General features: G+C 40.6%; 1 protein-coding gene across 1 annotated transcript; it reads left to right on the top strand.

Annotated features, from left to right (window-relative positions):
* The first annotated feature begins 627 nt into the window (after positions 1 to 627).
* LOC121889507 lies at positions 628 to 2,481 on the top strand. The gene is made up of 2 exons (XM_042401511.1): positions 628 to 2,080; positions 2,164 to 2,481. The coding sequence occupies exons 1-2, from the start codon at positions 1,524 to 1,526 to the stop codon at positions 2,399 to 2,401; spliced, it is 795 nt and encodes a 264-aa protein (XP_042257445.1). The 5' UTR covers positions 628 to 1,523; the 3' UTR covers positions 2,402 to 2,481.
* The last annotated feature ends 13,486 nt before the right edge of the window (positions 2,482 to 15,967 follow it).

The raw sequence follows: 15,967 nt of genomic DNA, 5'->3' as shown, positions 1-15,967 counted from the left end.
TTTATGTTTCTTCTCTCAGCCACCTCCGGTCCTGCGGTTACCACAGCAACAGTTGCTCCCTCTGATGAACACACTCAATTTCCTACTGTTCTATCCCTGTTCCCCTCCCTTCCCCAACACCCAAATGTTTTTTCTGTATCTTCAGCACCCCCCGTCGCCAATCCCCTCGCTCCAGCCGTCGTTAACTCTGTGCCTGCGAGCACTTTTACTCTGGCCTCTGCCACTCCTCCCCTCCACGGCCTACAAGGCCAGGCTTTCCAGTTCTGCCACTCCAGCCGACTCACTTGCGGGTTCCCTACCCAGCGCCTCCTGCACTGGCACACCGATGATTCCATCCTGCCGCCACTACGATTCGGCAACAGACTGCTTCAGCCCCAGCTAGGGCCAGGTCATATTTCCTCACGTGCCTGCTCCCTACGTCTTAATTGCCTCATGTTTTTGTTTCATCCCTGCGTCTATGAGCCGCACATCTTACCACTTCACACGCATCGAGTCGAGGGAACAGCTACTATAGTTCCCTCGACTCGCCTGCTTCTTTTCATTCATTCAACCTTTATTTACATCTGGAGGTATCATTGAGGGCATGCCCTCATTTTCAGTGACATTGACTGACTGTATCAACTGCTTTGCAACAGTGAACAATTTTCATTGCAATCGATTCATTGCTTCAGGGAGCCTGGTTTTCCTCATCCTTAGTTGATACATAAAGAAGCCACAGAGCTCCCTCCTTTCTAACCCCCTCCGTTTTGTATTTGTTTTCGTCTCATCCCTGTGTCCGCAGACTGCACAATCAACCCCTGCACATATATCCCCTCATCCCAGCATCCTTTCCTCTTCCCTTCCCTCAGCTGCAGCTACCTCAGCGCTTTCGGCTCCACCCATCCCTGCAGCTCTTTTCTTGTCTTTCTTCCCATAGCCACGGTCTTTCGTTCCATTCATTCAACGTCCTGACCCTCTCCTGCTTCACTACCTTCGCCCGTTCCACTCTCAAGATTAAATCTTCCACAATACACGTCAACGCCAGCCGAACTAACGTCTCCATAAAACTGTCCTCAGGGGCACCGTACCTAGCCTTGTTTCACGCACACTTCCACATGTTATCTGTAAGTCCGAACCACATCTTATGCCAAACGTCTGCCCCTCACTTCAGACTTCCTGGCCCACTACCAAACTCTCTGTACAGGCAACCTGTCTCCTCACATCGACAAAGTCAGTCCACATTCCTAACCATACTCTGGCCAGTTCTTCCACAGTGGAGCCGCTTCAACTACTTCCAAATAAGAAATCCCAGACCACCTGTTAAAATTAAATAAATAAAATTCTCAACCGCTAGTCTTCCCAAGATTCCATGCCTACCTCAGCGACATTCAAAGAGCCCGTTCTCACTCAGTCCAATGAAGTTAACTTTGGGGGATGACAAAGCAGAAAGCTCATCGAGACATGTCCACTACATTGAGTCTCGACCCCCGGGTTCCTAGACACTCCAGCCTCTTTGTGATTCCATTTGGTCCCCGGTCATCCCCATGCCATCGACCCCCTTCAACCCTCGCCTAGACCCCATCATCCCACTGTACACAACCCAGACCAACCTTCAGCTCCCACTCATCCCCCGGCAATCGACCCCCTTCATCCCTCTCCTTGACCCCCATCCAGCCCTCATCTGTCCTCATCCAATCCTGAACCCTCTTGACAATCCAAATAAATCTACTTTTTATACCATTCAAATGGCATGGTCTTTGTTAGTGAAATGGAGTTATTATTATAACAAAGGTTCAGGAACAAGACCACGCCCCTCTCTCACTAAATTCCATCACCTGTGCCTCACTAATTCAATCATCCGTGCATACCTATATATAAGCGTGTCTAACCCCTTTCTCTCCCATTCGTCTCAATTCTCATGGCCCTCCCCCCAAACCCCATTTTTCTCCTGTCTCCCCTCTCAATGGGCGCCACGGTGGCTCAAAGTGGTTAGCACTTATGCCTCACAGCAAGAAGGTCCTGGGTACGAACACTGGCTGTCCCAGGTCCTTTCTGTGTGGAGTTTGCATGTTCTCCCTGTGTTCGCGTGGGTTTCCACCAGGTACTCCGCTTTCCCCCATTATCAAAGGCATGCTCGTTAGGGTTGATACTTCCGCATAAGTAATTCTTCTTGTCCTATTCTAGGAACCACAGGGGGATGATGAAGCAGAAAGCTCATCGAGACATGTCCCCCACCCTGAGTCTCGACCCCCGGATTCCTAGACGCTCCAGCCTCTTTGTGATTCCATTTGGTCCCCGGTCATCCCCAAGCCATCGACTCATCCCTCTCCTCGACCATATCATCCCACCATACACAACCCGGACCAACCTTCAGCTCCCATTCATACCCCCAGCAATCGACCCCTTTCATCCCTCTCCTTGACCCCCATCCAGCCCACCATACACTATTCTCATCCAATCCTGAACCCTCTTGACAATCCAAATAAATCTACTTTTTATACCGTTCAAATGGCATGGTCTTTGTTAGTGAATTTGCAGTAAAAAAAAAGGGCAATATTGGTGGAAAATTAGTGTAATCTATGATATGTTTGCAGCCAATTGATAACCTTTGGCCTGGGTAGGATCTGTTTGCAACATTGTCTTTTCTGGCAAACTTGAGTCCCCAAACTGAAATTTTACACATAACGGCTTTAACCAGCTTGGACGCTCAATACATCAACATGGGCTCAAGTGGTTAAAGGCCTTTCAAACTCTAACCAGTACCAATGACTGAAAAGTGCTGTTCTGCATAACAGCTATTTATCTAATCAAAATATCATAATACAGTTATGTTGTGTATATCACATTATCTCTAAGTGGATACTGTGTGTAACTGAATCCTCCGTATTCATCAAGCTCATGAAGCTCTACAGCTGCTGTTGATTCCCTCAGAGGTGTAACACAGTGGGGACAAACACTGCCTCCAAACAAATAACTTATATCCAATCACCATGGAAACATTGACCCTGACCCAACCGCCCCCCCACCCAAGGCTTGGGACACAACTGCATGATAAGCAGCTTTTCAACCCTCATGCCAGTCTGGACTTTGTGTCCCTCCCAGCCCATCCAGTTATGAGGCCAGTTGCCAGAGGCCAGTGTGAATCTCATATACAGCAGCCGCTATCAGTCGGTCCGTAGGGGAGGCTGGTACTCAGTGAGGGCAGAGATAGTCGCAACTGTGAGCTAATTTTGCCACCGTTCTCTGCTACATAGTGCAACAGAATAATCACACCAATAACACTCTCTGGCTCCATTTCAGCACAGGAAATTAAAGAAACAACGAGGAATGAGGCTCTGCTCCGGATCTCACATCAATTTTTTTTCAACCCCCTGAGCTGCCAAGAGAGGACGTCCAAGGCAATAAGGCTCACAGCCTGCGGAGGGAAATGTTGTGCCAAAAATATTTGTTGTTTTCAATAATGTGGCTGTTTGTATTGCACAGAGGAGAGGAGAGGAGAGATTGTGGCGTACATACAATCTCTTGGAATGCCCTCAATTCACCATAGATGCCTTATTCTGTTACCCAAGGGATATAATGAGGAAAGAGTATGATTAGTATGATTAGTCTGCCTGTGTGGTAGTCTGAATCCTGCTGTGTGTGTGTATTAGCATATGTATGTGTTTTTCCTCTCTGTCCTATTTATATGGCTGATACTACTATCGCTGCCTGTATTTTAACCCAGGCGTGTTGGCTCAATGTCATTGGCTTATGGTTACCATTGGACCCACTTAAAGACAGCAGATCCCCTGAGACTCAATTGCCCGCACAGGCTCTGCTCGTTCTGCTTCTGACAGGCTAACTCTCCCTTTGCTAATCCCCTGGAAAGGTGCCTGGCCCTGGGAACAGCAGCCCAAAGAGTGGTCCCTGTCTCTGGAGCTTTGAACAGGTGCCCTGAGGGTCTTTACTGGCCCCAGAGACGCAACCTCCAATCCTCAGTGATCCTCAGGATGAGCCAAGAAAAAGCTGCACCATGGAGATCTTCTGCCCAGGCGAGCCAATGGCAGCCAGTCATGCAGACAGCCAGTGAGCATCAGCAGTTTCATGAAGACAGAGGGGAGAGTGGGAGGCAGGAAATTGGACTAACACCACTGGTCAAAATAAAATGGGCACACACATACAGAAGTGCACACATACAACCCTCTCCCTTCAAGTGCACAAACTTTCACTTACTTAAGGCTAACATTTGGCATGGGGATATTGCAGTTTGCTGCAAGTGGTGTTTCCCAGAGAGTGAAGCGTGTGTGTGTGTGTGTGTGTGTGTGTGTGTGTGTGTGTGTGTTTGTTTGCGAGTGAGTGAAGGATCCCTTTCATCTCGCCTCTGCTACCAATCGTGCAGACCCCACCACCATCATCACCCAGCCGCCCACTCTCAAGTTTTCTTTTTTCCTTTAACAGTGACTGCCTTGAAAGCCCCATCACTATTCAGGTGATTGTTCTTTCTAACGTGATGACAGAACAACAACAGTGTAACCATACTTTTTTATTTGTAGGAGCCACAGTGAGGGTGGGTGGGAGTGATTCAGAGACAGAGACAGAGACTGAGACTGGAGTGTAGTGACACATAGTAAACAGGACTACAGTGGAATCAGGCAAGTAGTATGTAATAAAGTAAATAATAAGAAATAATAATGATCTTTGTGTTCAGTGCAGTTACATTCAGACACTTTGCCATTAGCTAAAAAAAGACAAGTTTAGTGGTTTCCCTGAAGAGAAAATTATTATTATAATTATTTCTTTTGTGATTTAAGTGAGATTTCAGTCCATTTCATGTTTTATGGCTCATTATACAAAAATTTAAGTGCTAAACTTTCTAGTAAAATGTCCTCCATTTATGATGAGTTCTTCTAGTTGAATGGATTTTTTAAAAAGTTTTTTTTTTTCAGTAGATTTCATTTGTAGAGTTTGGGACAGAAAACCAAGTTCTTTGTTTGAAATGTAATGTTATATGTAAGTGAGTAACTAATGCCATGTACCATGTCTGATACCAGGTCTGAACACAAATCACTTGCTGCACAGAAAAGTATGTATTCCAAGCTTTACATTTTATGCAGCAACATTATTGAAAATAGGACTATTTAGCATGATAACCACCATATGTAAACACATAAACAAATCAATGATAGGTATGGGGCTAAAACTAATTAAAAATTAATTTCATTATTGATTTATCTGGTAATTATTTTGTGTATTAATCAGTCTGTACAATGTCAGAAAATAGTGAAAAATAAACATTACAATTTCCCAGATGCCAAGACATCCCTGGTTTGTCGCACCAACACTCCAAAACACAAAGGTGTACAATTTGCATGTTATACATATCATATGAAACTTAGAAAATTAGCAAATCCTCTCACATTTGAGACACTGGAACAGTAAATGTTTGGCGCTTTTTGCTTGATAAATGGCTTATATGATTAATCATTATTGAAATTCTATTATAATGATCAGTGTCAATTTTCTGTCAGATGACGCAACTAATCATTACAGCACCAGATATGTACAGGTACAAAAGACACGATAGATACAGCCTACCAATACATTTGTGCACAATTAGCAGTGCTTGTGAGTGAGAAGCTGATGAGGGCCTGTTACTGTCACTGCACTAGCAAATCCTAGTTGGCTCCTTTGAGAAAAGGGGATTTGGGGGAATAAAATGAACCTCTGCCTGTGTTATGACCTCCCGATTAAGGTCCTCACTCTCAGGTTCAAAGAAGTGGCTGGTGTGTATCCAGGCAGACACCTGGCAGTCTACTTTCCTCAGGCCAACATAGATTTAAAACCTTCTGAATCACTGCTACACTGCTATTTGTTGTACAGCTAAAAGTGGAATCATAACTTGGCTATAATTTACATGTGCTAACCATGTAAACCTGCCATGAGTATCAGAGGGTGTTAAGATGTCTCAATATCTTAAGATATGCTTGTGCAAAACCGGTTTTGACTATAGTTTGTTGTTTAAAGAGGAAACATGACCTTGATCCAATCACTGTTTTCCTGTATAAGGGCTTCTGAATACAGTTCAATTAGAGTGCTGCACAGTGTGCAGGGTGGGAGGTTTTTCCTTGGTACCAGGTTAAAATAAATACATTCTTCTAAGGCAACAGAGGCTGACCAGATAGTGTTTTATTCACCATATAGTAAGACAATAAATGTGACTTCGACACAGATGCAAAGACTGGCATTTTCTATAAAAGTAACAAACAAGTGGAACATGGGGGTGGTTTTAGATAACACATACAGCACAACATGGGGGAGGAAAGTGTTAGCACTTTACTGAATTCATTATTACCTCTAATTAGCATAATAAGTAGTTATGCAAACCTGTTATGGGGAACTCATTGAAGAAAGGTTAGCTCTTTAACTACTGAGGGGGAGTCCATGATCAGGTGTCGATGTGCGCATACATACACACACACACACACACACAAACACTGCTATACAATACAATGGTTTGCTCAGTCAACAATCACTTTTTAGCTGAATTTATTTCAGCCAAGGCTCAACAAGCTTTTGCTTGGGTTTGAGGTGTCACTTAGACGCGTTAGAAGATTTTTATACTTTCTTGTAATAACAAAGGCCTTAACAGTTGGTGGATCTGGGAGGAGCATGGCTGGTTATTAGCAATAATTAATAATTGTCAGAGATAATAATCAATTATTCAAATTAAATGATTAATATGAATTGATAATGCCAGGGCACCATCTCATCCAGCAAGGGGAGAATCTTCCAGTCGGTGGGGAAAAACTGGCTCGCAAGAAAGCAAGGCCTCCTTGACGTGGTTACAATGGGAAGGCAATGGGTGAAGTTATGCTGCTGGCATTTAAAGCTGCGGTGATGTCACACCTGCGTTGTTATGACACCCAGTGGTGTTGATGCCTCTCTGTCAATGAGAGACGATTTGACACCAAGGTGCAAACTGAGCAAAGCATGCTGGAAGATGGAGTCCATTTTGGACTACTTTTGTTTGACTTGGCGCCCTTCCCTGTTATCAGGCTTTGTGACTGCATGCAGGCCTGCCTTTGTCTCATGCTCATGGAGTATGATACCCAACACAGTACTATAAATAGTATTTTCCTGCATTATAGAGGCTACAAATTTCAGAGGAAACTAGTTGACATTTCTAAAGTTCAACAGACTTACACAAAAATCTTATTTTTTCATATCAGTGCAATGTGCATTCCTTGATCCTGAATATAATTTTTATAATGGATGTCAGGAGCAGGGATGATCAAATGTATTTTGGTTCATCCGGGGTTAGGATGATGAAAACCATTTTGGCAGTATTCCAGCTAGTTCACTTGTTGGCTGCTGTTCTGGGGAAAGAGTTTAACATTTTGCTTAAATTGTCAGTTTTCTGTTCAGAGATTTCCCAGCAGTGACATGCCATACCTGACACCAAATTACATTTCAGAAAATAGGCTGAATCTATATCATCTCACTTGGAGTGTGGGACACTTCTCTATTGCAATCCTAATTTACAGTTGTGACTGATAAAACAAATAAAAGTCATGCCCAGAATTTAATGTAGTTCTAATAAGCATAGCATTATAATCATAAACACACACATGCCACATTCAGAGCTAAAAATGCACTTCTCATACGGTATCTCCCAACTGACTGTGGTTTTGTCTCCTTTATAGTGGAATAACAGGGTCAAAGTTATAGCCAGGCTGGGGAAAAACAGTGCAAACATGTACTCCATTAACCTGTTTATTCCCACTAAAGCCACAGAGCATGAAATGCACCCTGCTCCCTCATGACACTGCATGAGGGAAACCAAAGTCTTTATGGGGCTTATTAGAAAGTCTTCACACTCTGTCTGAAAGCAGGAGGGAGAAAAAAAATAAAGAAGGAGCGAGAAAATATTTTGATATTTGCTGCAACAACAAAAGAAAGGGAATCAGCTGTTCATCAGCTTGGATAAAATGTGAAAAAAAGCTTTCAGAACTACATATATAGTCTTACACATACAATATTGGTTTGTATTGAGCAGGTTCTGTGGGTTTCTTCAGTGTCAGTGTCATTCTGCATTATTGTCCTGCATCAATTAACACTCAACCATGAAAGGCAACTCGCACCCCGATATCATTACTCTTCATGTAAAAAAAATCTTAATTGAGGGAAAATCTTGTTAATTTAAAAACCATAAAACCTTTTCATGACAATGTTTTTCTAGGACTTCAGTTGGTCGTTACATCAAATACATCAAAATTATGGAGGCCAGCGGGGAAATTGCAAGGTGCACTCATATAGCTTAGCTCATGTGAGTCAAAGGTTTTTCTTGGACTTTAATCATTGTAAAGGGTAGGAAAGCCTCAGGAAAAAAGTAAGTATATACAGTACACAGTGTGAATAACAGTCAGGGCTCTGTTCAGTCTGAACTGAGCCATCATTAGTCCTCATCAGTCATCATTTGTTCCAATTTATCCCCACGGCGGTTGATATGTGGCAAGTTTTGTAGTTTTGGTGGCAAAAACGTTGGTGAGAGAGACAGAGCAAAAAGCAGATTGGAGATTGGAAGCACACACACACACATACACACACACACACAAGGAAATCAGTGGTATGATGTCTCTTTTCCAGAAAACAGAGTGCTTTAGGGTTCAGACACTGACCTCGTCTGCTGTTGGCGAGGAAAACCCAAGTCAACCACAAAAACAGAGAGCGCCTCCCAAGCTCTACATATATTTTTACATTCTCCAGTGGATGAAGTTGAAAGGAGAGACCCATTACACTCAATAGGTATTTTCAACCCGCTACTGTTACCCACAGCCATTTTCTTTTCTTTTCTGAGGGAGTTGGCAGGAAAAAAAAAAAGAAAGAAACATTGCAGTGAGAAAAATAACCGAGGGTTGTGTCTGAGCATCCAGCTTTCCTTGCCTTGTGCAAAATGAAATGGCATACTGTAATTCCAAAAGTAAATAAATGTTTTCTGCGGGAGCCTTGTTGTTTAGGCTTCTCAGGCCTGTCCAAGAAATATCTTTTAAGTATGGAGATGAGTACAGAGGCTTCCTTAAAAACACACAAACACACACACATGGCACTAACACCGCTGCTGTGCATGGCATATTATTTATTTTCTGTATATCACTGGGCTGGAGAATAACAGATGAAACTGAATTAAACATCATTTTAGGGAGAGACAAACAGTAAGTATGCTTGCACAGGTGGATGTGGAAGTTTCCAGGATTTTGTGCAAGAATTTTAAGTGTATGTGTGTGTCAGGCATACTGTACCTGTAAACACACTGGCTGCTCTCTACCTTTCGAAATTCCATTTCATGACACAGTGACAGATAAAAACAGCATCACCTCCCCATATCTCCTACCTCTGGCTCCGTCTCGCCAAGTCTTGACGCGCCTCAAACCAGCTGCAATAAAACTCAAAAACCCACTTCTGGCTTGGTTCCCTTACTCACATTTATGCCTTTCAGAAATGCTCACTAGCACTTAACTGACAATTACAGCACATTATACAACAGCATGGAAAAGGAAACTGGCAGAACCTGTCTCATAAGATTATTGAGGCTGTAATTGGACTTACAAGCTACTGTAGCCTATGTACAAATTTGTAGCCACCCCTTAAAGGTGCAAGATGTGTAGGTGAGTGACACAATCTGCAAACATGCAGTTTAAGTTAGTAAAAATTAAATGCCAGAGGGAAAAACTGTAAGCAAGGTAATACATATAACACTGACTTAAAATTCATATTACTTTTATCAAATACAAAAACTAATCAGAACTGCTGTTTGCAGCTATTATTTACATCACCAGGTCAAAGGCCAAATCAGATCAGTGATTGGATCATGGTTGTATTTAGTGCACCCACCATAGGATGGCTTAGTATACAGCAGGGGAAATCCTCCTGGATCCATTAATGAGCATCCAATTGTGATGCCAGTCATACATAAACATCTTCTTATTAACACGTGGGTACTTATAGCCAGTGAATGTGTGGGAAATGTCATTTCAATTATAATGGACAAATGAAGTGATATTGGGAAATAGAGAAGCATTATCAAGGCCTCATACATAAATTGCATGCAGTAATACATTCACCAGTTGGTTTAATATTACCATATAATTGATTACTTGTACATACAGCGAGTCACGTGGTTGTGGTTTCCTGTAAAAGAGGACTGAGGAAATGAGAGAACTGAGAGACAGAGGGGTGATGTGATCAACAGTGCTACAAGACAGCATAGTTACATAAACGCAACATAAAAATATTTCATAGATGCTTTTTGTTTGATTTACACAGCATGGTATCCATATGTTCACCAAGATTAAAATGTAAAGGACAGTGCATCATAAAGATTTCATGGACATTAAAGTCAATAAAGTGAATATAACAACTGTGGACAGCATTTATTATTATTTATGTATTTATTTAATGTTTATTCGTATATAGACAAGTATATAGCATGAAATAATGCCATATACCACAGCATTTATAGTCTAAGCTAGTTTGCAATGCCCATCCTTAGAATGCATAAAACTCAACAATAATATACATATGGAATTGCACAAGACTCAACGATACATATACATGCATTAAAGCACAAAACACACAAAACTCAACAAGAAAATACATACAAAACAGCACAAGATAAGATGTTGTCTCAAAAGACATTAGCTTTGTTTTGAATGGCACATAATAGGACTGAATGACTGTGCTGAGTATAAACAGACAAGCATCAAGTCCTGCATCCCGGTTAAACTGGTTTGTATTGGCCTGTAACTTAAAACTACTGAAAATGTAAGAAAAGTAAACTTAATAAAACTGATGATTTAAAAATAATAGAAATGATGATATATGTGATATTTATTTTGTGGATATATATACTGTACGGTATAATACTTTTATCATCCAGAAAAGCTTTGTTTACCAGGTAAAGAAACACTCAAGTTTCCTGCATGACCTTTGAACACTATCTACTCTCCTGAAATTGCACCACTCTAAATTATGACTAACACTAGTGAAAGGTAAAGTGAGGAAAAGTGAGAGCTAAAATTGCCTTGTGCATGATGAACCAGAAAATTTCACAAGTTGTCAACCAGTTCAACACATTTCACATCTCATTAACTTTTGGACCTTTATTATTAACTGAAAAGGCTTTTTCTCCTCATATTTAATAGTCGAATTGTGGCTATTAAACAGCAGCGGTTATGGATAGCAAAGGTACATGCAGGAATTTAAGATTATTCACATGAATCAGCACTTCTGTAAAACCCACTGCCTCTTATGTAAAGGACATTTATTTTAATAATGAAACTTTGGGGCTTAAGTCATTACATGAAAGCCATAATAAATAGTAAAGATGGTACTAATCCATCAGGCTGGAGCTTATCCAAAATCACATTGGGCACATTGGGCAATAGGATAATATGGGCAATAATATAAAATGTAATTTAAGTTACCAAAACTGACTTAACTGGGTCTGGATTTTATCAAATTTGCAGTTGGTATTATGGTGACGTTTGATAGTCATAATAAGAGACACATCATATATTAAAGCTATGATCTGTTTCTGTCTTTTAGTAACTATAATAAAAACTGAGAGGGCTACCATTTGAGCTACCATGACCATATTTTATACATTGCATACAGCTGGTTAAATCAGTTGTACACCAATTTTAAGTCGTTATTAGTCATACATAATTATAGACAATACAAAAGATAGAATATGTGTATTCTTGTCTGATCCACTTGAAAATGGCATAATATTAATTGTCATTGGCTGCACTGCATTCTGATCTCTCAGGGCTACTGTTGAAGAAGAAATCTATGATGGATGTCCTCTATGATTGTTAAATGTCAGCCTAAAATGATAGTTTCACAAAGAAGCTCTTGCTCTTTGACACCAGAACCTACCATTTACTTGATATTTTAGATGACTGAAGCTTTTCCTGTTGCCACTCACTGTCATATGGAGGGAAATATCTCAGAGTGATGATCACATCATCCACATTTCTGCAGTTAACAGAAAGAATAAGAAAAATATATGATTGAGCTGAAGAAAAATGGGCCCAGAAATATACAGTCTTTTGTACTATTTCAGGGTGAATTTTTCTTTTGTGATTAGAGCACCTGTAATTAAGTGTAATTAAGTCTTAACTAATTTTGGAATATAATAAGCTTGGATTATTAAGATCCTATCTTTCTGTCATTTCTGGTTTTCATATTTAAAACGTATATTAACTACAGACAGTTGGAGATGAAATGTGTGTAATTATTTCTCATCTTTAAGTTTGTGATCACAAAGTATGACAGGAACCATTTTTGTTATGGTGACATAATTAAATTATTTCCTTGTGATTCAAGGAAACCAAATAATGAAAGATGAGCTTTTGCCAGGTTCTTTCTAACCTTCCATACATGGCAGCTTTACCCGGTTTTATGTCAAATGTTTCATGCTCAGTATTTCACAAATGCACCTCTTCCTACACAAAACCTTGTACATCCGAGACCATGACGTGCCATTTTTCAACTTACATTTTTGTATACAGTATGATGCAATGTTGCATTTTCCTTAAAATGCCTTTAAGCATATACAAAACAGTATATTATGAGTAAATGATGCATCTCTTTCTCAAAGGAAGTACAGTACTGTATGAAACAAATGAAGTAGGTATGTATTTCAAACACATTGTTATAGCTGTCAGTTTGCAGGTGGGCTCAACATGAATTTTCTGCTAAGTGTCAAGTCTGGCAGATGAATCCCAGCAGAGGTGGGTAAAAGATGGAAACAGCAGCAAGAGGACTAATTTGCAGGTCAGAGTTAATACTTCACCAAGACTGACAGTCACTCCAATCACCTCAGTATTTTTTTCATTTTCTTATTAAAGCTACTAGCACATGATATTCTAGGAAGTATAGTTCATGTCAGCACCTCACACTGATATGCATTTCCATCACAACCTGTTTCTGAAAGTTGTTTGACATTTAAATCAAAGTATACTGCACATGACGTTGCTGGCATTATACAGGTGACAGTGTTACAGTCTGGTATTCTCCAATCTTTGATTACACTGTGATGAAAACTAAGTAGTGCCGTTTGTGGAATACTCCACCTGGAATACCTCCATTTTGGATTCAAAACATGTCCAGATAGATGATTTTATGAGCATTTTAGGAAGAGTTAAACTAATGTGGATGCAGAATCATTAATGTTTTATTGATATGTTGACTTGTGGCACTGATGTGTCTTTGTCTTTCTCTGTTCTCAGAGTCTGTCTGCTCACAAGTAGCCTGATTCAGTCTAACTGGACAATGGCTGAGTTAAGGAAGGCCTTCCATATGGTTGTTAGTAAAATGTTTACATTAACTAAGATATCACTGATTTTCAAATCAATGACATCATGTAGACTCACTTTCTTGGACCTTCTTTCCTGACCAACACCCTCAACATCCCTTTTCTAAATCAAAATGGTGCCACCATCAATACATCAGTTGCATGTTGTACGCCTCCATACTCCACACTTATCCTCTATCATGAATGATTTTTATGGTGAACAATGGCAAAACCTCACAAATTAGGAGTTACTTCATCATTCCACATTTTGATCCAGCCCAGTCCCAACGTAGATAGTGCAATCATTCCCTCCTAGAAAGTCACACAGAGTACTGAGCATTCCCTTATTTAATGGTTCAACAGCGATACCTACCCCCTCCTGTTTGAGAGCATTGTTTCCCTTTGGTTATTGCACCATCAGTTACCCCTACGGATGCCTGGCTGACATAAATGCGTACTTCCCATGCCAGCCAAGCAAATTAAACTGAATTGAAGGTGGAGAGAGAGAATGGAAGATTAAGTGAGGGATGGCCTGGAGAGAGAGAGAGAGAGAGAGAGAGAGAGAGAGAGAGAGAGAGAGAGAGAGAGAGAGAGAGAGAGAGAGAGAGAGAGAGATTGAGCAAGAGATTAAAGGAATGACTTGCAATCAGGAGTAAAAGAGGCCATCTCAGTTTCTCTTTGCAACCACACACAGACACACACACACACACACACACACATGCACACACACACACACTCAGGTTTGTCCGACTACGCTTGTAAAGCCCATTTCTCATTTATCTGCTAAGAATAAGCCCTTCTTTCACAGTGCATTCATAAAGTTAGCCCTCATCCTAATCTAGACCTATTTACAATCCAAAACCTGAACCCAAGGTTGAAGTGGGGCACATTTAAGGCAGGGCATATTTGCTCACAGCCGATTCACTGTACTGTGCTTGGTCATACAATTCAACAAATTTCCGAAGTGGGAAGCTGGTCAGGGATTATGTCCTTGTTACATTAGCAACTCTTACTCATTGGTGTGGGTGAAAAAAAATCTCTTTAACCAGCATGTCACATCGGCTTTTCCTTGAATATGTACTTCTAAAATATGGAATGCATCTTTTATCTTTTCAAGGGCTGGTTAAATTCATACAGATAAATAGTTTTAACTTCTATTTTGACCACTCCATTTCCTCAAGAATGAGTAAAATAATTAAATTTGATTTTGTGATCTAAAATATCCAAAATAATCCATTAACATTTATGTACAATAATACCAATATTATTTTGGTTTTATTGCAATAAAGAGTCTAAACCAACTGATGTATTCCAATCCAAAACCCCAGTCCAAACTCTCAAAGGAATACTCAGGCACTTTGGGAAATTTGCTTATTTACTGTATAACTGAGTTTTAGATGAGAAGATCAATTCCAATTTCATTTGTGCGTTCAATACAAAGGTGGCTGCATGAGGTATTTAGCCTAGCTTAGAAACCAAGTGTGTGGCAGAAGGAAACAAATGGTATCTGTCAAAAGCATTCTATAGATGTTCATATTCAACTATCTGCAAGACTCTTTGCAAATAAGTTAAATTTGCCAAAATGTTGGAATAGTCCTATGACTATCTTAACAAAGAACTTGTCTAAACTTAACCCTTTAAATTAACTCAAATATTTATCTTAAATTAACCCTAAGATCTCATGCTAAAACTTCTTCTGACATGGATAGAACTAGAAGAACACAGCATAAAAATGTACATGCACACACACAAATACAAACATCATCACATGTACACATAGTGCCTTCCAGGAAGTGGGGAGCTCTGTGCCAATTTTCTCAGCCTTGATAGTGCAGCACAAAAGAAGCATTGTTCACCATCGGCAGGCGCTTTCCATCTCAGGGGGATAAAAGAGAGAGGGAATAATTGCTTACCCTCGCACTGTGTGTTAAGTGTGTCTCCTAACAGCAGCCAGGCATGATGATAGAGATAGCGAAGCTTCTTGCCCCCACGCACACCAACACAAGGTGCTGCTGTCCATTTTTACCACTGCAACGGTGATCACCAGAGGTGCCCCCTGGAAAATAGCCCCTCTTGATGTTGTGCACATAGGGACTCTGGATGCTCTCATTAAATCATATATACATGCATACAGGTTTAGATCTTGTCTGTGATCTTTACAGCAATCCATTCCATGTTTCATTCTCTCCCTACCGTAAACAAATGCAAAAATACTGACATGAATTTCACATTCAAACAGAGGCACATCTCTAATGTGTTTTTTTGTCTCTGCCGTGTATCCCTCTCTTGTGCAGAAGATGCTATCTGCAAATATGCTGATGTTGTCACTGTAGCATTATACACACACACAGCATGTCCATAGGGCTCCGTGGGGTAAATATGTTTGGAGCCATCATGCCTGATCATCTAATCATGACTAGGCCTTTAGGGAACAGAGCATGCCTGTTTTTTTTTCCCTCGCCATACAGTACATGCTGATCACACATTTCTCCCACAATGCCCTTCAACACTACAGATTCATATCTCATAGGCAGTTTAGATTGCTACAAAGACAGACTGAATAAAGTGCTGCTTTGCCAATTTTCTCTTTTTTTGATGGTGATAATTGATGTGTTTTGAGTTTTTCTGTCACTGCTGTTTCTTCTGCTTCTG

Source organism: Thunnus maccoyii, chromosome 22 (assembly GCF_910596095.1).
Source record: "Thunnus maccoyii chromosome 22, fThuMac1.1, whole genome shotgun sequence".
In the NCBI taxonomy this organism is placed as follows: Eukaryota; Metazoa; Chordata; class Actinopteri; order Scombriformes; family Scombridae; genus Thunnus; species Thunnus maccoyii.
The sequence above is the reverse complement of the archived record's forward strand: the minus strand, read 5'-3'. Positions and strand labels throughout refer to the sequence as shown.